Raw genomic sequence first — 24540 nt, 5'->3', positions numbered from 1 at the left:
TCGGGCTCCCTGCTCCGCGGGAAGCCTGCTTCTCCCTCTCCCACTCCCCCTGCTTGTGTTCCCTCTCTGTCAAATAAATAAATAAAATCTTAAAAAAAAAAAAAAGAGAGACTAGAATATGAAAGGACCAGCCCTGGCCTTGCTCAGTGTGCTACAGATTTTCAAAGCTGTCTCAGAACATAAACAATGCTAGTGGGAACTCCTGGCCCACGAGGCATTTTGCTCCTGAAGCATGTTCCAGTATGAGGTAAAATATTTGGAATGACTAGTGTAAATGTAGTGGCACCTCCATGTTAACTCTAACATGTGAAGTGAACAGTAATAAATCAGTTGTCCAACTGTCACTCACGAGTCCATGGTGACATACTAGACTCCATCAGTAGTTATGTCCTGACCTTAGTGACATCACCTGTTAAAGCTGAACGAACATACTCTGAATGTACTACAAACACATCTATTAAACTGTATCTCTGGTTAGATACACCGGAAAAGGTACATAGTTCTGAGAGATGCCCACAAGATTCAAAAGAGAGTTATGACAGGGTAAGTCATTTCTCCTCAATGTTTCTTCAAAGCATTTTTCATCTTTCATCAGGTGAGCTGAACATCCCTCCTCCTCCAGTTGACTCCAGCCACTTGCTGTTGCCCAAAGCTGACTTTCCTGATCTGTCCTTCTATGCTTTATTTCTGATGAGATTTAAGTGTGTCTCCTTCACTCTCTTAGTGTCTCTTCCTATACTCAATCCTCCCATTCTTTGCATTGTTTGCATTTGAAGCACCTGGGCAGTGGCAACACTGGGTATGTTCTGGATATGGCATAACAGGACACAGAATGCTCAGAATTCTGCCTCTAGTGCCTACTAAAGTATGCCTACTAAATACATGCCTGCCACAGTGGAGATAAAAAATAAAAACAAAGACCCCCTTTATAAACCGCAAACCATTTAACTAGAATTCAGTACTTATCTTAGGAGGAGGACAACTGAATTGGAATGGCTAATAGAAGAGAGTGGACAAGAGAGAATGTTGTCCTGTCTCTAAATCTGTAGTAAAATAAAATTTTTAGTTGGATTGTTGATAATTTTAATTGCTGTGCTTTTGTTTAATAATAATTCAAATCAAAATTCACATCTCAAGAACCCCATAAGCATGTAAAATCCTAAGGGCAGGTCCTTTTTCTGTCTTTTTTGTTGTTTTTTCACTGCTAAATTCCCAGTGCCTAGAATGTGCCTAGAGTCTGGCACATCACAGACTCTCAGAAATGTTTTAAGTGGGTAAATGCATGAACAGAAGAATAACAACTTGAATTTATTTTATGCCCAAAGTCTGTTTTGGGGGGTTGGTTTTGTTTTGTTTTTTACAATATTTTTATTTATTCATCTGTTATGAAAAATGCTACTAACATTTTTGCATATGTTGCCTAGTATATAAGAAGTGTAGGTTTATCAGTTGGTACTTAAGAATGGAAATGTTTGTTATAGCAGAAAAATAATTTCAGCTTTTTTTTTTTTTTTAAGTAGGCTCCATGTCCAGTGTGGAGCAGCCCAGTGCAGGGCCCAAACTCATGACCCTGAGATCAAGACCTGAGCTGAGATCAAGGCTTAGCTGACTGAGCCACCCAGGCACCCCCAACTTCAGCTTTTATAGCTGAGCTTGTCTTCATAGTGGCCGTCACTACTTTATATTCCCACTAGCAATGCTTGAGTTCCTGCTTCACATAATTTGCCAAATCCCGGTAAGTTTAGCAATCTGGAGTTAATGTATAGTTTTATAGCTAGTTGGTTAATTTCATCATGTTTGTTGGTCATTTGGATGACCTCTTTGATGAATTGTAGGTGCACGTTTATTGCCTATTTAAAACACTGAGTTATTCTCATTGATTTCTTTTAGCTTGACAAAAAATCTGATATAAACCCTTCATTGGATTTTTGTGTTGCAATTATCTTTATCTAATACATGATCTGCATTTTTACTCCCTTAATGACATCTTTTGAGGAAAGACATGCTAAATTTAATGCAGTCCAATTTACCAATCTTTTCTTTTGTACAGTGACATTTGTGTCCTAAAAAACCTACTGACAAATTATTGTTCTTTTTAGTATCTCCTCCCCTCCCTGGTTACTTTCTATCTTTTACTGTAAGTAGCTTTGCTATCACCAGTCTAAACACTTTCCTTCATTTTAACTTTTTTGTTTTTTTAAATTTGTGCTTGGGATTTGTAGGAAATTGTTTCAATCTGTGGCTTTAACATCTCAGTACTTATGAAAAATTTCTCAGCCACTCTCTTCAAGTACTACTTTCTTCCCACTTCCTCCTCTCTCCTCTTGGGACTCCAATCAAAGCAAAGTTTGATCTTATGGAATCTTCCTCATCATTTACCCTCTCTTTCGTATTTTTCATTTTTTGGTCTCTGTGCCTCATTATGGATTCTACAGACCCATCTTCTACTTCATAATTCTTTATTTCAGCTGTAACTAATCAGCTATTAAACCAATCCATTAAGTTCTGGATTTTATTATATATTCAGTTCTGGGATTTCTATTTAGTTCTTTTGGTATTTTCTCTTTCTGTTAAAAATTTCAACCTATCTTTATTACCTTGAACATAATAAATATAGTTATTTGATGTCTGTGCCTGATAAAAGCCAATATCTGGAGCTCCTGTGGGAAACTTGTTTATTGCTGGTTCTCATTCATGGTCATCTTTTTCCTTTGTGTGACTTATTATTTCTAACTATATGCTGTACATTTTATTTGAAAAATTGTTCATAGAAATAATTTGAAAGCTAGTATGACAGTTTTTTTTTAATATGATATTTTAAAAAGAATTTGTGTTTGCTTCTTCCAGGTACCTAGCAGGCACTAACACATTCAGATCACTACAAGCCAAATTCAAGGACTGAGATTATTTGATGTTGAGCTACACACAGTCCCTGTGAGAGCAGGTCAATTTCTGATTCACCCCTGTTTAAGCATGCAGTCCTTTGTAGTCCCAACCTAAAATATAGGAGGATTCACTAGAGCCTCCTCCACCACTCTTTTGGTAAACACTGTTCCCAAATTCTGTCCCCTAGCCCAACAAGTCTTTGAAAAACAAGTTTTTCAAGACGTTTTAGTTGCCTCTTTTAGAGGGAAGTTTTACTCAATGTGTCACTTTTCTTTGGATTTCTACCTTTTCAAAGATCTTAACCTTAATAATTCTTTACTGGTTTTTAGCTCTCTGATGCCTTCAAGATTTTAAAAAATATTGTAGCCAACTTTTCTAATTGTTATCCCTCAAAGGTGGTCTGGATCACCTAACGTCAAAACTAGAAGTCCTAACACTTACTCCTGTGTATTTTTCCTTAATCTGAAGACCTTTTCTCTCTTATCTTGAATTTGATATTTGGTATTTCCAAATGGTATAATTTTATTATATATGTATTTAGTATGAACAATAATTTCATTTTGCATATTATAAAAAATTACTAAATGATGTCATACTGTTATTCAGTACCATTTTTGAGGTTGATTCACGTTAATACATTTAGTCTTACTTCATTAATTTTAACTGCTGTATATATATTACTATTCAAATCCACTGACCAAATAAATTGTGGTATACTTGTCTTGTTCAGGCTTATTTAATTTGTTTCTTATTATTCACTATTAAAACCAATACAAAAAATAAACATTCTTAAAAATGAGTCCTTGTGTACATCTGGTAATTTCTGTGGGGTATATTACCAAGAAGTAAAATTCCTGAGGAATAGTATATGAACATCTTCAACATTATTGTCTAATTACTCACCAAAGTGACTGTATTCATCCGTGAACACTTTAAAATGATTTCATTTTTTTTCCTACTCTAACAAGTGTGACTTGTACAGAATTGTGGCTTATTTGTTATTTCCCTACTCATGAATAACACTGAATATCTTTTGTTAAATTCATCAGCTAACAGATTTTCATTTCTATAAATTGCCCATTGGGTTGTTTTATTTCTTACTGATTTGATTTTTTCTCCTTAATTCTATATATATTTTTAAAAGATTTTATTTATTTATTTGATAGAAAGAGACAGCGAGAGAGGGAACACAAGCGGGGAGGGGGAGAGGGAGAAGCAGGCTTCCCACTGACCAGGAAGCCTGACATGGGGCTCGATCCCATCCTGAGCTGAAGGCAGACGCTTAACGACTGAGCCACCCAGGTGTCCTATATTTGAATATTTTATCAATTATTATGTATTCCAAATAGATTCTGCCACACTGTGGCTTTATCTTTTTATTTTATTTATGGTATCATTTGCTGCACACCAAGGACTGCAAATTTTAATAGTCAAATCTGATATTATTTTTCTGTTACTCATTTTGAATCTTAATCTTCTAAAGAAAATCTTCCCCAAAGTTCATGAAGATAGTCTCAATTTTCTCCTAAAAGATTAGCTTTTCTTTTCTTTTTTAAGATTTTATTTATTTATTTGACAGAGAGAGACAGCGAGAGAGGGAACACAAGCAGGGGGAGTGGGAGAGGGAGAAGCAGGCTCCTGGCCGAGCAGGGAGCCTGATGCGGGGCTCGATCATGACCTGAGCCAAAGGCAGACGCTTAACGACTGAGCCACCCAGGCGCCCCAAGATTAGCTTTTCTTATTTAGATTTATAATTCCCATGACTGTTTGATTTTTGTATTTTATACATAGTAGGAACAAATGCTGACTCTATTCCCATTGCCACCTTTCATTTCAGGCCCTCGGTACCTCAAAAGTACTATAAGTCAAGACAGTGGTTACCTTTAAGGAAGAAGGAAGGGTACAGTTCTATTTACTGACCAGGGTGGTAGGTATGTTCACTTCACTGATATACACTGAGCTGTACACTAATGATCTGTACAATCTTCTATATGCATGTTGTAATGGTGTGCTAAAGCTAGCTCGTACTGGTTTATGGGAGCCAACTGTTAGGTCGAAATTTTGTGAATTATCTGTCAAACTGTCACTGGCTTAAAATCAGCCATGAAGAAACTATATCATTAAATTTGACAAAAGCAACAAATCAGGAATTTTTCTTTTCCCAAATAGCATGTATGTCTGTTATATTTCAATAAAAAAAAGTCTAAAAACTTGTATCATTTGGTATATAAGTCTGGGGGAATTTATACTAAAAAAGTAAATCCTCAACATGTAAGGGTAAATATACTTTGATGCTGCTTGTGGTTGCAAGAAAACCCCCCAAAACCAAAAAACTAGAAACAACATGGAAGAAAAAGAGGAGGGAAAGAGAGAGAGAGAAAAGGCTGGGGAAATTATGGTATATATATGTGTGTGTGTGTGTGTGTGTGTGTGTGTGTGTGTGTATATATATCTTCAGATACTATGCAACTACTAAAAAAGTAGGAGTCAAATCTATCTGTAGTGACGTAGGGGTATGCCCAAAACATATTAAGTGAAAATAAAGTAAACTGCAAAAAAAATACATACATGATATAATTTAACTACTATAAAACCAAAAGTATTCTTTATACATATGGATATGTTTTTATATAATTTTATGAATATAGATAAAATTGTGGAAGTACACATACAAACCATTCACAAAGGGAAGTGTAACTGGATGGGGCTGAAAGAAGAGTAGTCACTTTCTCTATGAATACCCCTATACTACTGGACTTATTCCAAAAGGTTATTCTGCAATTGAAAATAATCCAGTAAAGGGGCACCTGAGTGGCTCAGTTGTTAAGCATCTGCCTTCGGCTCAGGTCATGATCCCAGGGTCCTGGGATCGAGCCCCGCATCGGGCTCCCTGCTCCACGGGAAGCCTGCTTCTCCCTCTCCCACTCCCCCTGCTTGTGTTCCCTCTCTTGCTGTCTCTGTCAAATAAATAAATAAAATCTTAAAAAAAAAAATAATAATCCAGTAAAGTTTAATCAATCTTATTTAAAAAGGGGTGAATCATAACAAAATTCACATAAGTGGTTGGTTTATCCATAATTTCTTTCTATTTTAATCTAACTTCTACTCTTGCCTTTCAAAAGGCCATTTTCATCAAGGATACTCTTCTATTAAAAAACATTAACAGGGGCGCCTGCGTGGTTCAGTCGGTTAAGTGTCTGACTCTTGATTTTGGCTCAGGTTGTGTTCTTGGGGTTGTGGGATCGAGCCCCACATGTGGCACCCCTCCTGGTGGGGAGTCTGCTTGAGATTCTCTCTCTCCCCCTCTGTCCCTCCCCCTGCCCTTCTCGTGCTCTCTCTCAAATAAACAAAACAGAAAAAAACATTAACAATCCTTCATGGCCTATAGGATTAAATCTAAAATTAGTAAAGAGCACTAAAGTATAAGCCAGGAGATCTGGGATCTAGTTCTAATGAGTGACTACAAGATGTCATGGCTGCCACAAGGAAAATGAGAGGCATGAGATGGAGAATTAGTTTGCCTTCAGATACCTACAGTACGGTATGTTAGAAGGCAATATGGCAAGTGACTGAATAATCCTAGACTTGGATTCTAGCACTGCCACTTACTAGTTATGTGACCTTAAGCACGTTACTTATCCATTTTTAAGCCTCAGTTTCTTGTTCAGTGAAGTAGGGCTAATAATACTGACCTTTCAGGGTTATAATAGCTATTAACAATAAAATTTGTAAAGCATCTACCCATAATGCAACTTAGTAGGTACTAAGTAGATAATTTCTGTTATTACAATCAACCTCATTCAGCCAGCATTTCAAGACCTTTGCAATCTTTCCCACCACCAATATAATTTTGAATTATTTAGGGATTATACAGGTCAAATACTGAGCTAGGAACTTGACATACACAATCTCATTAAATTATATTATTATTAAATTAATGTTATCATTGTAATAGCCTCAAATTGTGTGACTTAATCTTATTTTATGGATTAAAAAATGAGGTTTAAACAGGTAATTTAATTTTATAAAGTTACAAAGTTTAAAACAGTTCATTATAGTTTATTATAAAGTTTATTATTGTAAGTTAGCAGCTTGCAGAGTAGGAACTTAAGTTTAAATTTTAAAGTTAAAATGTAAAGCCAGAACGGTGCGACGCCAAGCCCACATCTGTGACTGTTGTGCTACGTGCGCTGCCGCAGACATGAACTTTCCCTGCTCTATACTTGTTCCCACCACCCGGCCCCTCTCAGGCCCAACCTGAACTCCACCTGCTTCACAGAAGCAGTTTGTCATTCTACCAATAACACAGTCATTTCTTTTTTGTTCTACTTGGTTTTTAGGTCTAGAACATCCATTCAAACATCAACATATCGCAATTCACAGAATATGCTCTAAGTGATCATTTTCTTGTTAAATGCTGTTTTTTTTTTTCAGTATGAAGTTTAAATTCCTTATAGACAGAAGAAATAACTTTTCCAGGTCACAACAGACTTACCTATCTTTGACACAGGAACTCAAAATATTGGGAGAATGACAGAATTCTGCATTTTCGTAACAAGGCAAATGACAATGAATGGTGATAATTAAGAAGAAACCCAAATGTTAAAGGACACACGTTTCTGACACAAGTACCTGGGTAACAGTAACAGGCAGAGAAAACACAGATGGTATATGGTAGTGTTCTAACTGCAGAAAATAGAGAACAATGAACACTAACCAGAAGCTCTTTGGTCTCCCATTGTCTTGCCCTAGATTTGACAGGCTGTAGAGATTAAATGGCTGTGGACAATGTAAAGAGAAAGAAATCTAATAGTTCCTTAGAGATGAAATGATCACTTTGGAACCTTTTATGACCATAACTATGCTATCATTTTCACCAAGGCTCAAATTAGAACCAATATATTTTCAGTTTAAATTAAATGTGAATGTAAGCATTCACTTTATTTCTATAAGAAGACACAACAGGAGAGGTAGGTTGCTCATGCCAATTATTTCATATTACTAATTTAAAACTTATTCAGTATTGCTCACAATGGGTGGACCATAGCAGGCCTATTTCAGGCTATTTCCATATCCCCTCCAGAGGTGAGGATACATTTTAATGAAGCAAGATTCTTTTTATACATTGAGAATAGTATATTAAAAAGTGCTAAAAATATATTCTCCCCTTTATGTTGCCCCAATAACACTTCTGGGAAGAATGTGTAGTGAGGGGAGAATATACCTCTTGGAGATTTCTGGTTTTACTCCTTCCTCTCTTCTTACCGTTACTAGACACCGACACATGTTTGCATAAGCCACAGAGAAACTGGGCTCATCGATAGCCTTCTCAAAGACCAGGTCAATGACTCCTTTCAGCCGCTCCTCTGTGTCAACAGTAAGTCCTGACACTTGCTTCATCAGTTGGTTGAACATCTGTGGTGTCAGTTTATTTAAGATACTTCGAACTTTTCTAAAAAGTTCCTAGAAGGGCCACAAAAAAGAAAAGAGTGTTACAGTAACTTGGACAGGATGATTCTTTCTGTAAGGATTAATATTTTTTTATAAGTTCAACTTCCCAAATTAACAAGGATTATGAACTCTTCACAGAAATAATTAAGTCCATCTATTTCAACAAACATCAAACAATTATACCACTTCTTTTCCGTAACTGATGAGAATTCTAGGAACTAAGTATAGTCACTGGCAGGAGTATCCTCTGGTACATTTCTCAGGGCAATTTGACAATGTGTATTAAAAGCTTTAAAACTGTGATGTATCTTTAAAGCAGAACAAAACAAAAACAAAAAAACCCAAAAAAACTATGATTATCTTTTGAAACAACTATTATACTTTTAGAAATTTATTCACATTTAAGGATAGGTACAAAAGGTTTTGGTCACAATGACTTCCATCAGTACCCCCTTTATAGCAAACAACTTAAGTGTCCTAAAATAGAAAACCTGTCTAAATTATGATATAATATAAATTATGGTATAGAATACTAGGCAGGAGTATTTTAAACTCCATTCAAATTAAAAATAGAAGAGAACTTCCTCAACTAGAAAAGAAAAGCATCTATAACTCTACTTAATGGTCAAAGAATGACTGCTTTCCCTCTAAGAATAGGAATAAGGCAAGAATGTCTATTCTCACCATCCTATTCAAAGTCATACTTGAGGTCCTAGTCAGTGCAAAAAAGCAGAGAAAAAGAACTACAACCTGTACAGATTGTAAAGGAAGAAATAAAACTCTCTATTCATTAATGATATGATTATGTAGAAAATCATAAGGAATCTACAAAAAGAGATGCTAGAACTAATAAACGAATCTAGCAACGTTGCAGAATATAAGTCAACATACAAATATCAATTTTATTTCTATATATTAGCAATGAACAACGAGAAATACATATTTTAAAAGTACTGTTTACAATAACACCAAAAACCATGAAATAGTTAAGAATCTAACAAAATATCCATAGGAGCTGTATGATAAAAACCCTAAATCACTGATGAAAGAAATCAAGGAGGACCTAAATAAAGAGGTCTATGTCATGTACATGTATTAGAAGATTCATTATTGTTAAGTTGTCAATTTTCTCTAAACTGATCTATAGATTTAAAACAATAACAATAAAAATCCTAGTAGGGTTTTGGAGCTTTCTGATAGAAATCAAGATGCTGATTCAACAATTTATGTGAAAAGACAAGGGGAAAAAAAAGCCAGAATAGCCTAAATGATTTTGAGAAATAACAAAGTTGGAGGGCTCATACAACCTGATTTCAATATTTACTATACAAAGACAGTGTGGTATTGGCCAGGGGACTGACACATATATCACTGGGATGTAAGTCTAGAACTAGACGCACACATGTATGATGAACTAATTTTCAACAAAGGTGCAAAGAAAACTGAATGGGAAAAGGGTAATTTTTTTTTTTTTAAGATTTTATTTATTTGCGAGAGAGCAGAGCAAAAGAGAGAGAGCATGAGCTGGAGGGAGGGGGAGAAGGAGAAGCAGGCTCCCCGCTGAGCAGGGAGCCTGACTTGGGACTCGATCCCAGGCCCCTCGGATCATAACCTGAGCAGAAGGCAGACGCTTAATGACTGAGCCACCCAGGCACCTGAGAAAAAGGATAATCCTTCCAACAAATGGTGCTGGACAACTGGATATACATAAGAAAGAAAAAAAAAAATCTTGATCCATATCTTGCATGAAATACAAAAATTAATTAAAACTGGATCACAGACATATATGTAAAACCTAAAACTATAAACTTCTAGAAGAAAGGAGAAAAATTTTATATTCTTGGGTTATGCAAAGATTTTTTAGATATCACAGCAAAAGTATAACTTATAAATGCAGAAGTTGATAAATTCAACATGATCAAAGTAAAAACTTCATTTCTGCAAAAGACACTATTTAGAGAATGAAGACAAACGACAGACTGGAAGAAAATTTTTGCAAAGCACACATTTGATGAAAGATTTGTATCCAGAATATAGACAGAACTCTGAAAATAAATGATAAGAAAACCACCAGCCAATAAAACAGGGCAAAAGAACAGAAATTTTACCAAAGAAGATGTAAGAATGGCAATTAAGCACAAGAAAAGATGTGTTTATTCAATATATTATTCATTTCGAAATGCAAATTAAAACAATGCGATGCTACCACACATCCATTAGAATGGTTCACATTTATAAAGCACAAAATAACAAGTGCCAGCGAAGAAGTGGAGTAACTGAGAGTCTCAAGCCTTGCCAATGGAAATGCAAAATCGTCCAATAACCACCTTGGAAAATAGTTTGGCATTTTCTGATAAAGTCAAACCTATATTTACCAGATAATTCATGGACATCACAGCTACAATTTTATCCAAAAGAGACAAAAGCTTATGTTCACACAAATCCTATACATAAATGATTACAGCACTTTTATTCCAATTGCCAAAACCTGAAAACTGTTTCCCCTGTGAATGGATAAACAGTCTGTGGTATATCCATAACAACGGAATACTAATAGGTAATAAAAAAATAACTAATCATACATATAATGACTACAGATGCATCTCAAATGTAATATGCTAAGTGAAAGAAGCTATATTCAAAATGATTCCACTTATTTGATATTTTGGAAAAACCAGTGCTATTGGGACAAACAGATTACTGACTGCTAGAGGTGGGCATTTAGGGAGAAGATGGGCATAAAGTAACACAAGGAAATTCCTGGGGTCTGATAAAAACAGCATATCTTGATTATGGTGGTATGTATTCATCAGTTGTGTAATTATACACCAAAAATAAAGCTTACTAAATGTAAATTACGCCTCAGTAAAATACCAAGTTGTAAAAATCCATGAAACAATGACATAACTGTAAAGGCCTATAAAATGTTTTATTTGATCCCTATAAAAAAAACTGGTATCTGAATATAAGGATTTTTAGAATATGTGCCAATATGTTAACAGTTTTCTTTAGAAGGAGACAGTAAATAAATCTATTTAAATCTTTAAAAATTATATAGTCAGGTTTTTCAGCAATAAGTCAGCATTGCTTTTATAAAAAAAACTGAGTTTCTTAGGGGCGGGAAAATCACCAAACTTCTCTCAATTGCCTCTACCAACTGAGAATATTGATGAGGTCTAAAACAACCTGTGCTTTATATCAAGGAAAAAAAACAACCTTGGGGCGACTGGGTGGCTCAGTCAATAAGCAGGCAACTCTTGGTTTTGGCTCAGGTCATGATCTCAGGGTCTTGGGATCGAGTCCCAAATTATATCTACATAAAGTGTTTGTTTTTTTTTTTAAAGATTTTACTTATTTAGAATAACATTTGGTTTTTTTTTTAAAGATTTTTATTTATTTGTCAGAGAGAGAGAGTACAAGTAGGGGGAATAGCAGGCAGTGAGAAGCAGGCTCCCTGCTGAGCAAGGAGCCCGATACGGGACTTGATCCCAGGACCCCGGGATCATGACTTGAGCTGAAGGCAGATGCTTTCACCCAGGCGTCCCTAGAATAATGGAGCTCCATGTTGGGTTCTACACTCAGCAGGGAGTCTGCTTGAGTTTCTCTCTCTCTCCCTCTGCCCCCATCCCTGCCCCCACATTCTCTCTCTCCTTCTCTAGTGTAAAATAAATCTTTAGAAAGAAGGAAAGAGAAAGAAAGGGAGCGAGGTAGAGAGGAAGGAAGGAAAAAACCCACAACCTTCAAATACCTCAAATATTTCAGATGATAATCTAAGCTTAAAAAAAAACTAGGATAAAAAAAGTAATTTATTGAGGCACCGGGTGGCTCAGTCAGTTAAGTGACTGCCTTCAGCTCAGGTCATGATCTGAAAGAGTTTTTTTGGAAGTGAAGGCAACAATAAAACCACTATTTGACAAAAAAGTGAAGAAACAGAATTAGCAGGAGCACCAAGTCAACATGATGCATACCAATGCAAAAGAGAAGAATGAAAACACCAAAAAAGAGAAGGAATGGAGCAAAAATGCCCATACTTAGAAGAAAAGTATCAGTAACAAGAGGATTGTACTCACCCTGAAAAAGAAGCCTATTAATTCTCTACTGGATTTGCTTTATCTTTTCACTAAAGAAAACTTAGCCTTAGCCAATTAATGAATGATACCACAACACAATAAAATTATGTTTCTGAAATAAAACTTACTACACAATAATAGGAAGAACTCTGTTATAAAGTAAACAGAGGCAGATTACAAACTGCAACAAATGGACTATTCCACAATACTGTGGGTAACTTAATTTCTCAAAGCTTCAGTTTTCTCATATGTAACAGAAGGAAAATGTCTATTCCCTCCTTCATAGGTGCTGCAAGAATCTAATGAAATGAGGCACAAATGCCTTAACTACTAAAACAAGACCTCTTCATCTTCAGTGATAAAGATTCAGCAGGAATTATACCTATCTTTGCAAGCCATTTAGGCACCTTATCAATCAGCACTTCTCAGAGGGATCGAAGGGAGAGATGCAGAAGGTTTTTGTAAAAAAAGGTTGAGAGACATTGAAAAGAAATTCAGGAAAGATTAGGTACTTGAATTCAGTGACTCTGGAGAAGGATGTAGTTAGGGACAAATATCTGGGGAAATCACTAAAAAATTGAACAAACAGCCAATTAAGTTTTGACAGCATGGCTTTGTGATGAGTAAGTTCATCATGTATAAGGCACATATTTGACCCAGGAACATCATCATACTGAGTACCTGGGCTCCAGGAACCATGCCAACCGCTTTATATTACTTGAATTCGATCTTCACAATAGCCCTATGAGGTAGGTAATATTAGTATCTTCATTTTACAGTTGAGATTAAGAACTTGCCTAATGGAACTTGCCTGTCTCCAGAGTTGAAGCTTTTGACTACTGGATTAAACTATTCACAATGAGAGGAAAGATATTTAAGGAACGAGACACTGACAAGTCAGCATATGATCTGTGATGCCTAACTCTGATACAGGTGCAAAATTTAAGAGGAGACTCTAGTCTTGATGCCTAGAAGCGAAAAATCCAAAAAAGATAGTAGAGGTAACCCAAGTATAGGAAGTGGCATTGTGTGTACAGCAAATGATGAATGAAGACTACATAATTTGACACAAAAAAATAATTTTGTTTGGGTTAAAGGAATTCATTCAATTTACCCTAAGGAATTCTGCAGGCAGGTATGCATAGAAAGATGCAAAGAATTCAATTTTATTCCAAAAGACTCCAAAACAAGATTGATTTCTAAATTCTAACTTATTAGAAATGAAGGCCTGGCAAGGAGACATAAAAGCAATATGCTAACTAGACTAGCATAGGATACTGATTGAGAATCTAAAAATTCATTTTTAAGAAAAGCAAGCATTGATCTAAGCCTAAATGATCAAAGCCTATGACATATAAACCCTCTAGATATATAGTATTTGTTTTGAAAACCAAATAAAATAGCAGGTTGTCTGGCACCCATTATGCTAAAGATTTTAGAATAATGCTTTTTTTTTTTTTTAAAGATTTTACTTATTTAGAATAACGTTTGTTTGTTTTTTTAAAGATTTTATTTATTTGTCAGAGAGAGAGAGTACAAGTAGGGGGAATAGCAGGCAGAGTGAGAAGCAGGCTCCCTGCTGAGCAAGGAGCCCGATACGGGACTTGATCCCAGAACCCCGGGATCATGACCTGAGCTGAAGGCAGATGCTTTCACCCAGGCGCCCCTAGAATAATGCTTTTAAAAAGCAAAAAAATTACAAAAATCTTCAACTAAAATCTCTAGGTATACTAATAGGACAAAATAACAAGTTAAAGCAAATTAAAACAACAGCATTATAATTCCAAAACAATGTTAGAATGTGCTTCTGTTCTCACCTGTGTTTTAATGTTTTCAGGATCCTCAGCTTGGCTGTCTCGTTTTTGGCTGGGCTTCCAGGCATTCTCTGCCTTTTTCAGGTGCACATCTTCCTTCACAGAGACTGTGATGATCTTCCTGGGCTCTCTTCTCTGGCCAGGTTGAGATCTTCGTGGTCCAACGTTCAACAACTAGGACAAGAATATTCTTTATTATATCTACAAAGTGTACTTAAGATTTACTGCCTCTGCTGTGCCTGCCACTCAAGCCAAGGCTGATGATCACACTAAACACTTCTTAGATGCAAAGATGGATATTAAGCACTCAATTTATACTTTTTTTTTTTTAAGATTTTATTTATTTGAGAGAGAGAGAATGAGAGACAGAGAGCATGAGAGGGAGGAGGGTCAGAGGGAGAAGCAGACTCCCCGCCGAGCAGGGAGCCCGATGCGGGACTCGATCCCGGGACTCCAGGATCATGACCTGAGCCGAAGGCAGTCGCTCAACCAACTGAGCCACCCAGGCACCCTTAAGCACTCAATTTAGATGTGATCTTTTTGGGGGGAGAAGGTGAGAGGACAACCTTAGAATACCATCAGTGTAACGTTCTCCACCACTACAGTTTTTAATCCTAAAGTTCTAAATTAGATAAAGTGATGGAAGATTTTGTTTGATACCGCTGTTGTTCCTAACAAAAAAGAGTACCCCCAACCTGAAGTTTTATTTTTTACTAGTTGTGTGACTTTGGGCTGCTCACTTGAATAATTATACATATTCAAGGGCATCAACCATCACAGTTATAAAGCTGCTTCAAAAACTAGGTTTCTATTCTGCCAGTGTGAAGTGCAAATACAATTTTATCACAAAAATTCTTCATAGCATAGACATCCAGCCTTAGCACAGATTTCAATGGATCCCTGTAAATTTCCTGGGCCAGAAATACTAAAATAAGTCTTTCTTAAATCATTAAATCAGATTTAGCTAAATTGTTCCCTGAAAAAAATTTCTTCTCTTTTTCAGTTCTTAGCTCCTGCTAGAGTCCCACTATACGCACTCTGTTAAAAACACTTGCTGGCATGTCCTAACGGTCATCAAATTAAGAACAATTACTGCAAGAGATAATGAAGTAAAAGTTGCATTCTGTGTATTAAAATATCCCTAATAGTTGCTATCTTAAATGCTAGGAAATAACTTTTCAAGATTAAACATGTTGGGTTGATAGTAAGTTCTGTTCCTTCCAGATCTGTTACATTTTTGTGATATGCCATTTCTTTCCTTTTCTTTTTTTCTTTAAGTAGGCTGCACAGCATGGAGCCTAAGCAGGGCTTGAACTCACGACCCTGAGGTCAAGACCTGAGCTGCAATCAAGAGTCGGACGCTTAACTGACCGAGCCACCCAGAAGCCCCTGTTATACCATTTTCTAAATGCTGAGTTAAATAATGTAATTAAACTTGAAGAAGGAAGAAAAAAACTTCACACAAGACACACAGATCAGAATCATATCTCACTTAGTGCCCCAATATTGCCCTTTTGAATTTATATGAAGCTTCAGAGAAGGAAGTAGAAACTTAAATTTCATGCTAAATTTAGATAAGAAAACAGGTTCTAAGAGATACATGGTCTGAGGCCAAAACTAATAAGATTGAGAGCCTTTAAATAACACTCATTCTCAGAATTATACTTCACCATCTGCCCTAATCAGTAATAGCAGTATTACCAAGGATCAAAATATAGAATTCCTGGGCAATACACATCAATCTTGTCAAATATATCCAGCTAAGTACTCAGCATAAATGATACAATCTCAGAGTATTTGATACACATTAAAAAGCCCAAAGTACCACACATAGTTTCACTAAAAAAGAACTGAAGAAGATCACACTGGAAAAGTACCAACAGAGAGCAGTTGCTAAACTGGACAGTACTACTATAAAAACATTTATTTATAACTGAAACTTTGATATAATAGCCCAGACAAAACCATTCTGATAAGAGAATACAATACACCAAATATTGTCTGATTTTTATAATTCAGGTTATATTCTAGTGTAAACTAGAATGGATTACTAGTGTGGGTTAAAATCTTTTTCAATGCTTGGGTAAGTTCAAATAAACAATTATATCACAGGACATTTAAACTAATCCATGCATTTGCACATAAAAATTTGTATAGAACAAAGATTAGTGAGTGTAATGAAAGGTAATTATGTCAAAAGCAGGTAAGAGCCGCAGTAATCGTAATTTGGGGGTATAATTTTAATCATGTTTGAATGAAGTATGAAATTTCCATTTCCAAAAAGTACTTACTGGAAATATCAATGAATATGCAGTGAAATTCGAATATAGAAAGTAAATATGACTTATGCCAAATCTCTACCAGCTCCAAGACAAATACGTATGGATTTTAAATGAACTACATAAAGATATGAGAAATATTACTAAATAGGTAACAACGTTTCAAAGGAAAGTAAGTTTTGAAAAGATAGCATAAGCTGTTAGTCCCAGATAAAAAGTTGGTATTATAACCTATGTGCAAGCTCCCAAGACAACCTTGAAAATTATTATTTGGTTCACTGGATATAACTAAGAAAGATACTGTTCACAAATATTTAACCAAGAATACTGAGTCTTCAACAGATCTATAATACTTACAAATGATTAACACAATTAATAAATTAATCTCTAATGTACTAATGCTTATACTCTGAAAATGAAATCACTGTGTGGAACATCAATGCCTGAGAAGACTATGGTACAGCAGAAAAAAGAGGCAGATTAGAAGACAAAAGGACTGTGGACTTTGAGTTCAATTCTGCTACTTATGAGCAAAGTTACTGTGAACAAGTCTCTGAACTTTGTTGAACTTAGGCTTTCTCATACATTAAATGCCAGTCCTACCTACAAAAGTTACTATGAGGATCAGGGATATAAGGCATATAAAAGGACCTTAAAAACTAGGTGAGTTATCATCAATACCAAAGAAGAAAAAGAACTTTTTAAAAAGTGTTATCTATATTGATAAAATTAACCTCGAACATTTCATGTCCTTTGTGTGTGTGTGCATGTGGAAAGTTTAATACAAACTGTCATATTTAGAGCATCCTTCAAAAGATGCACCATATATAATGAATGATTTATTTACTAAACACACATAAAATTAAAGAGTATGGAGTGTATATATATAAAAATGAGCCTGATCTCCTTGCTTAAAGGACAGACGATCCTGACTGGAAGAGGAACTTCCTGGCTGGCAGAGGAATTTTAAGGTATAACGTGCTCAGGGCCCAAAAATGTGACAACTCAAATGAAACATCAAAATTTGGCACTGATTGGGGCTCCTGGGTGGCTCAGATGGTTAAGCATCTGCCTTTGGCTCAGGCCATGATCCCAGGGCCCTGGGACTGAGCCCCGAATCGGGCTCCGTGCTCGGCAGGGAGCCTGCTTCTCCCCCCTGCTTGTGCTCTCTTGCTCACTCTGTCAAATAAATGAATAAAATCTTAAAAAAAAAAAAAATTGGCATTGATTAACTAGTGAGCTGCATTTTTTCCCCCAGGTGAACTGAGTTTTAAATTTTTTTTACCCACTCTCGTATATTTTTCTTAAATGTATTAAATAAAAATCATACCCATCTCTGTTCATCTGTTCATCTGAGTTCAGTATACATTGGTCTTATCTCATTCATAGACTATAACCTTAAACTCCTCTGCTTACCTGAATAACCAAAGGAAACAGGACCAATATTCATCCTACCAAGTTTTAAAGAGAGGTAAGCCAAGTGTTCCTTTAAGGAGAAAGGGAAGGATGATATAAGCTCAGGAAACCTCTTTGCTCCTAGAATTTTTATAATAGCTCAGCTAACCTCAAAGCTAACTGAAATAAATATGAATGGTAAATTACTAGTCTAGGTCCACTGTCTCTCTCTCAATACATGTCTTTTGGGGCACTTTCTGTGATGTTTGCCCAGATTACTATTAAAATTAACATCACACTTGCTGAGTAATTTGACTTTTAAAAAAGTAGAAGATACTGCCTGAGTGCTTCCAACAGATCTATACGTTACTACCCATCACAAGACCTTTATGTTTGAAAATGTTATGTAACTGCATATAACATGTTAAAACAATTGCTACCCATTCAACATATTTTTTAACAAGTCTTTTGCAGTTAAGTTTATACAGGAGTCATAGTTACTGAAGCCACACCAAGAAGCTAAGTCTAGCAGATCTTAGTATCTTTGGATGGTAATCATTTATAAGCCAACTGGGAGGCTGGGAAAAATGATTAGAGGTATGGAACCAAAAACGATGAAGCGTAGGACTGCTGCTTTTTCCAAACAGCATTATTAACTGTTCCTTTATATGTTACATAGCTATATCCTACGAAATTCCCATCTGAATCCACAACAATATACCAAGGTAAGCAGGACAAATTAAGTGGAGCATGTTAGCTATGGGAGATGCTGGAAGAATAATTACTTGCATTAGGCTCAACATAGCAGTATTACTCTGACGGATCACAATTTTACTTAAAAATTAGCTTGTGGCACATGACAGATCTATTTAAAGAAAGTGAAATAACTAAAGCTGACTTTTTGGGAGACATTACAAATTCCTGATAATGGCTCATTTCCAATCACATTACTTTGTACCAAATAACTCATTTACTTATGTAAGCAGATAGATTAGTGGGCAAACATACATTGCGGTAAATTTAAAATTCATTTTCTAATTTCAATATTTTGAAAGAGACATAGCTTATTCTCAATCCACAGCACTTCCTTTTTGCTATACCTAATTATTAAACAATAGCAAGCTGGTGCTGAAAAGTGGCAGTATACACTGAAAGAGGAGACGCAGCAAATCATACCTTCTGTTGAGTGACATATGAACAAAGAGCAATATGATAATGACAGATGCTGTTAACCAGAGACTAATCAAAATGGCATCAACATTATTTCTAGTGTTTGGCAAAACAAAGATATAAATCAAAACTGAAACAAAACCAAAAATAAATGCTAACAGAATACAATGCTTTACACCACCAAAAAGGGAGATAATGCTGAAAAATAAGGTATCAAATGGTTTCTAGAAAACTGCTTTCTAAAGACTTTCTGGTGAGGTAATTAAAACTTGAGAAAAATTTTAATTTAGTATTTACAGAAAATAAAGGTTAAATTTCCAACCTGTGTGAGAAAAGAATATCACACACAGAGATATCCTTAAGATGGTAATGCTCAATAAATAATATGCTTCAAATTAAGAAGATTTTTCTGTAGGTTTTACAAAGCCTTCAACACATTGTTGGCACTGAAGTATTTTTAATAAGTGTTTGGCTGCAGGCAAACAAATAATTCAAATATCTACAAAGTGACATTTGTTTCCTGATGGGTACAGTCTTATTTCAAAGCAGGTTTCAAAAGTTGCCATTCCAGAAATAAAACGGTGATGGGAAAATAAAAAGTGACACCTTAAATAAAAATATTTTTACAAACATAAAATAAAGTAGTCTTAATAGGGTGATCTGCAAATGTACATCAAACTCCAAGCTCCTCCAGAACTTTAAATTAAGTGCTCTCTATACCATTCTAGTTTGGGAAAAACAGGTTTTCACATCACTGGCAACTTTCCCCCATGCTTTCTGCAAGTCTACAAAGCATGGAGTAGGCACAGCCTGCCGCATCTTGCACAGCGCAGTGCCCCAGCATAACTCCACTGGTGATGTCACTTCTCCCACTGAAGAGCCTGCCACTGGGGGTGTAAATGCAACCTGCAGTTTACCAATACTGCACTCTTTTGTACATGTCATTTGTTCATATATTGACTTCACAACCTATAGTAAGTGAGAAAAACAAAACAGAAAATATGATAACACCAGAGACCATTGTTAAAAAAAAAAAAAAAAAAAAAAAGGATTCAGCGCACCCCTAGAGGCAAGCTCTTCAGGGGTGGGTGCGACATCGCCAGTGGAGTGCAAGCTGGGGCTTTGCTTTGTTCCAGAATTGGCAATCCATGCCTGCTCTGCACTTTGCAAATCTGTAGAAACAAAGACAAAGAGATGACCATTAGCTGACTGTCATCAGAGATCTCAACTATATCAGGACACCTCAAAACAGGAATCCTATTTAAGGTTGGCTCTACTTTAACCCATTTGCAGTTCATGTCAGTTGAAAAAAAAATGAAAAAAAAAAAAATCAAGACCAAATTAATGCAGACCAGCTTCTCTCAAGTAAAAATGACTCAGTGTATTCTTTATTTGCTTTAATATCAGTATGGAAAAAAAGACAGTCTTCACCTCTTCTACTTCTTCTTGGTTAAAGGAATCAATGAAAAAAAGCCGCTCTCTTGCCGTTAGACAAGATGTCATGAAGTCTATGACAGTTTCTAACTAATTGGGTTGTAGGGAACTTGCACTTACAGGTACACCTCTTCCACCAGGGGTTTGCCTTCCAAAATCTGCAAAGGCTGGAGTAAAGTCTGGTCCTCGAGGCAAAATCCGAGGATCCAGAGTTCGCATTGGCAATTTGGGTTGGTTGATCTGCATGAAGAAGCAAAGGAAAGCTTAACACAAGTTTCAAAACATTCAGTACCAAAAAAGTAAAAACTCAGACTGAAAAGTTATGTCAGCTAAAATGATGAGCACTGGCTTTCTGAGGCAGAGAAGTCCAATGTAAATCATGGTAGTTTCTCTGGACTTAAGCCAGAAATAATTTTCTGATGCCCTGGGACTGATTAGGCCTAAAATTTCCGAGGAGAGGCTAGACACAATCAGTAGACTGGCTCAATAGATACTCAAGGACCAGCAGAATGGCACAAGAAAAGCTATGAGATCCTATGACCTACGGACAAATTTGGGGATTTTTTCTAGGATATTCACCAGGACATCAGAGCACTTGCTTTGAAAAATCCTGCTATCACATATGTCGATTTCGTTGCTGTTGTTTTATGGTTAGCAAAGCAAATATTCTGAGTGAACAGGAAGTCTCTAAAGGAGATATTTTTCATGTGTGATCAGTTTAAAATCTCACTCAATTTGCCTTGTTAGTTGGAGGTATCTGGCTTTGTACAGGCATGTATTGTGACTGTATATGAAACAAAGTGAAGTAGCTCAGGGAGAAATCAACTAAAAATTGGTTTGAAGTCGGAAACCAATAAGGTAGGCAGACAAGAAAGAATATTTTCTAGAGGCTAATCTGATTCAGTGTATGTAAAACCTACCCTCTAAAGTAGTCTCAAATCAGCATTGCCATATTAGTACCTAAGAGAGAAGACTTAGATACCAAGAGAAGTAAGAAACCCTAGTGCTATAAAAGAGGAAAATAATACACATAGGGTCTGAATAAGGAGCTGCTGGAAATCTCAAAAAGAGGTAGATCTCATTCTGAAAGATAGTTACCCTCTACACTTCAGTAAGGATTAATATTTTCTCTTCAAAACAAAAATATTTTAAGCTTGGTCATCATCACTGGTTCATCACTGATATACATAAAATTGGGCAGATACACATCTGACTCTACTCTTTTTAATTTAATAAAGACAAAATAAACACTGTACTAATTTCCTGTATGCACCATTAAGATCAGATGTAAAGAGAATAGGTGCCTATTTATTTGCCAAAACTGAAAAGTAATCACTCTAAGTATATATTAGGGAAATTCTGAAATACATTATTTGAATTATATATTATTTGATTACCACTTAAGTTTGATTTGCCAAATACACTCTTAGGCATCTGACCTGTCCTCAATGTCTTTCTATTCCATACTGAAATTTTAGAACAGTGAATAAAGAGCTCCATATCACTTTAGCCATATTGACCCAGCAGACACACATTTTTCACCACATCACTAGGCAATAGCAATAATAAGCAGGCAATTAATGAATTTTAACTTGTTACCACTCAAATATGGGCCAAACCCAAAGTTACAGTAATCTACAATAAACCCCAAACCCAAGAATATGTAGGAAAACTCTAATACTTAAACATATATTTTAATTCAAACACATTTAGTCTAACAATTGCTAAAAATTGCTTATACTTCGCATATCTGTACTGATAATTGAAACCAGCACCCTATAGAAAGATAGAGCTTTCTCTTGAGTATACAGCTTACTTTGTCAAGAACCACATCACTGATGGGAGGCAGGCCCTCTGGTTTCTGTATACAGGCTGGCATGAACTGGCAGTCCAGCAAAAACTCCCTGTCATATTGCTTCTTGCCTTCAGTATCAGCAGGCTTCCAGGAATCTAGAAAAAGGGATGTAGACAGACAAGTCTCTATAAGGTCATTATATGGATAACCGGGTAAGAGTACAAACTAGATTCCGATATTTATTTTACCCTGTCATAGACTAAAACACAAAGCAAACACTGAGCTACTGTCAGAAAATGTCATGTAAAAATTTTAAACTGTCTTATGTTCTGTTATCCCTTCTGAATACCTTTGGATAGTAATCTGAAATTGCTACAGAAACCACTTAATATATACATTAAGCAGCCTTTGGCCAGAAACATGTAATAATACTCATTAAATAAACTACTAAGCCTTTAAATACCTCAGAAATAAGAATCTGTAATACTCTTTGGTTTCATGTAAAAGAAGGATACTTCGGTTGTTCACCTGGAAATGTTATTTTGGAGGGGGGAAAAAAGGCAAAAGGACACAAAACAAATAGAAATAATTTCTGTAAGATTCTGAAAGGCTAAGCAGCTATATATAATTTCCCCCCTGACTATGGTTTTTATTTTTAAAGTATAGCTGACTCAAAATACTGTATTAGTTTCAGGTATACAAGATAGTGACTTGACAATTATATACTTTACGAAAGGCTCACTCACCATGGTAAGTGTAGTTAACCATCTGTCACCATATAAAGTTATTACAGTTTTATTGACTAGATTCCCTATGCTGTACTTTTTATCCCTATAACTTACTTATTTTGTAACTGAAAGTCTGACCCTCTTAATCTGTTTACCTTTTCTGCCCACCCCCATCTACCTATCCTCTGGCAATCACAGACTGTTCTCTGTATTTATCAGTCTGTTTCTGTTTTTCTGTTTGTTTTTTAGGTTCCACTATTAGTGAAATCATACGGTATTGGTCTTTTTCTGTCTGACTTACTTTACTAAGCATAATACCCTCTAGATACATCCACACTGCTGCAAATGGCCATATTTCATTCTTTTTATGGTTGAGTAATACTCCACTTTGTGTGTGTACACCATGCATTCACAGACACATGTATATACACATATCTTCATTATCCTTTCATCTGTCAGTGGACACTTAGGTTGCTTACATATCTTGGCTATTGTAAATAATGCTGCAATAAACACAGGGGTGCATATATCTTTTTGAATTTCTGCTTTTGTTTTCGTTGGGTAAATACCCAAAAGTAGAATTACTGGGTCATATGGTGTCTCTTATTTTTAATTGTTTGAGGAACCCCCATGCTGTTTTCCATAGTAGTGGCACTATTTTTATTCCCACCAACAGTAATATTTTTAATATTAATTTTAAATTAGTTTTTTGCCAGAGCACTCACTTTGCTACTATGACTATTGTTATAGCTATCATTTCTCACAATCCTAATCTCATTATATAAAGTTAGAAAATTTCTTGAAATTTTTGTTGGATAAGAAAAGCATGTCACAGTATTTTTCTTTTAATTAACAAAACTCTCATCAAAATCAGGCCCCCAGATCACTTCATGATAGTACTCTGGGTCCTTTTTAATATTAGTGATTCTTAATATGTAGGTGATAGACTCATGAGGGTCTGTGAGAACACTGCAGATATTTTCAACTAAATCCTTATTATCTTACTATATTCATTAAAAGGCAGGCAGTTTATTGGGATCTAAATTTTAAATTGTCGGGAAGCCTAGGAGGCTCAGTCAGTTAAGCATCTGCCTTCAGCTCAGGTCATGATCCCAGAGTCCTGGGATTGAGCCACGCATCAGGCTCCCCACTGAGCGGGGAGCCTATTTCTCCCTCTCTCTCTGCCTGCCACTCTGCCTACTTGTGCTCTATCATTCTGTGAACTAAATAAATAAAATCTTTAAAAATAAATAAATTTTAAATTGCTTTTTTTCCAATTACTGTGAGGGTATATTACAGTTTAACTAAACTATATTCAATAGTTTATATATTTATATATTATAATAAATATTATAAATTTATAAATTATAAAAATAATAAATATTATATATTTATATATTATATTTATATATTTATATATTACAGTTTAACTAAACTATATTCAATATAGTTGGGGCTTATGGTTGGGTACTTTTTCCTTGCCAAACTAATAACTGATAGGGGGCACCTGGGTGGCTC

General features: G+C 35.7%; 1 protein-coding gene across 14 annotated transcripts in view; it reads right to left on the bottom strand.

Annotated features, from left to right (window-relative positions):
* The window catches only part of EIF4G3 (eukaryotic translation initiation factor 4 gamma 3), a 338415-nt gene that overhangs the window by 54159 nt on the left and 259716 nt on the right, over positions 1-24540 (bottom strand). For 11 of the 14 annotated variants that reach the window (XM_035019573.1, XM_035019574.1, XM_035019581.1 and 8 more), the window contains 5 exons: positions 22316-22449; positions 20620-20739; positions 20127-20237; positions 14225-14395; positions 8152-8349 (listed from right to left, as the gene is read on the bottom strand). In XM_035019573.1, coding sequence (XP_034875464.1) covers positions 8152-8349; positions 14225-14395; positions 20127-20237; positions 20620-20739; positions 22316-22449 — 734 coding nt within the window. Of the gene's footprint in view, positions 1-8110; positions 8350-14224; positions 14396-20126; positions 20238-20619; positions 20740-22315; positions 22450-24540 lie in introns of all 14 variants that reach the window. The other 3 variants (XM_035019576.1, XM_035019577.1, XM_035019586.1) reach the window with 2 other exon arrangements.

Source organism: Mirounga leonina, unplaced genomic scaffold (assembly GCF_011800145.1).
Source record: "Mirounga leonina isolate KUSES-001 unplaced genomic scaffold, KU_Mleo_1.0 Mir_173, whole genome shotgun sequence".
NCBI classification, from domain to species: Eukaryota; Metazoa; Chordata; class Mammalia; order Carnivora; family Phocidae; genus Mirounga; species Mirounga leonina.
This window is presented reverse-complemented; position numbering and strand designations above follow the sequence as displayed.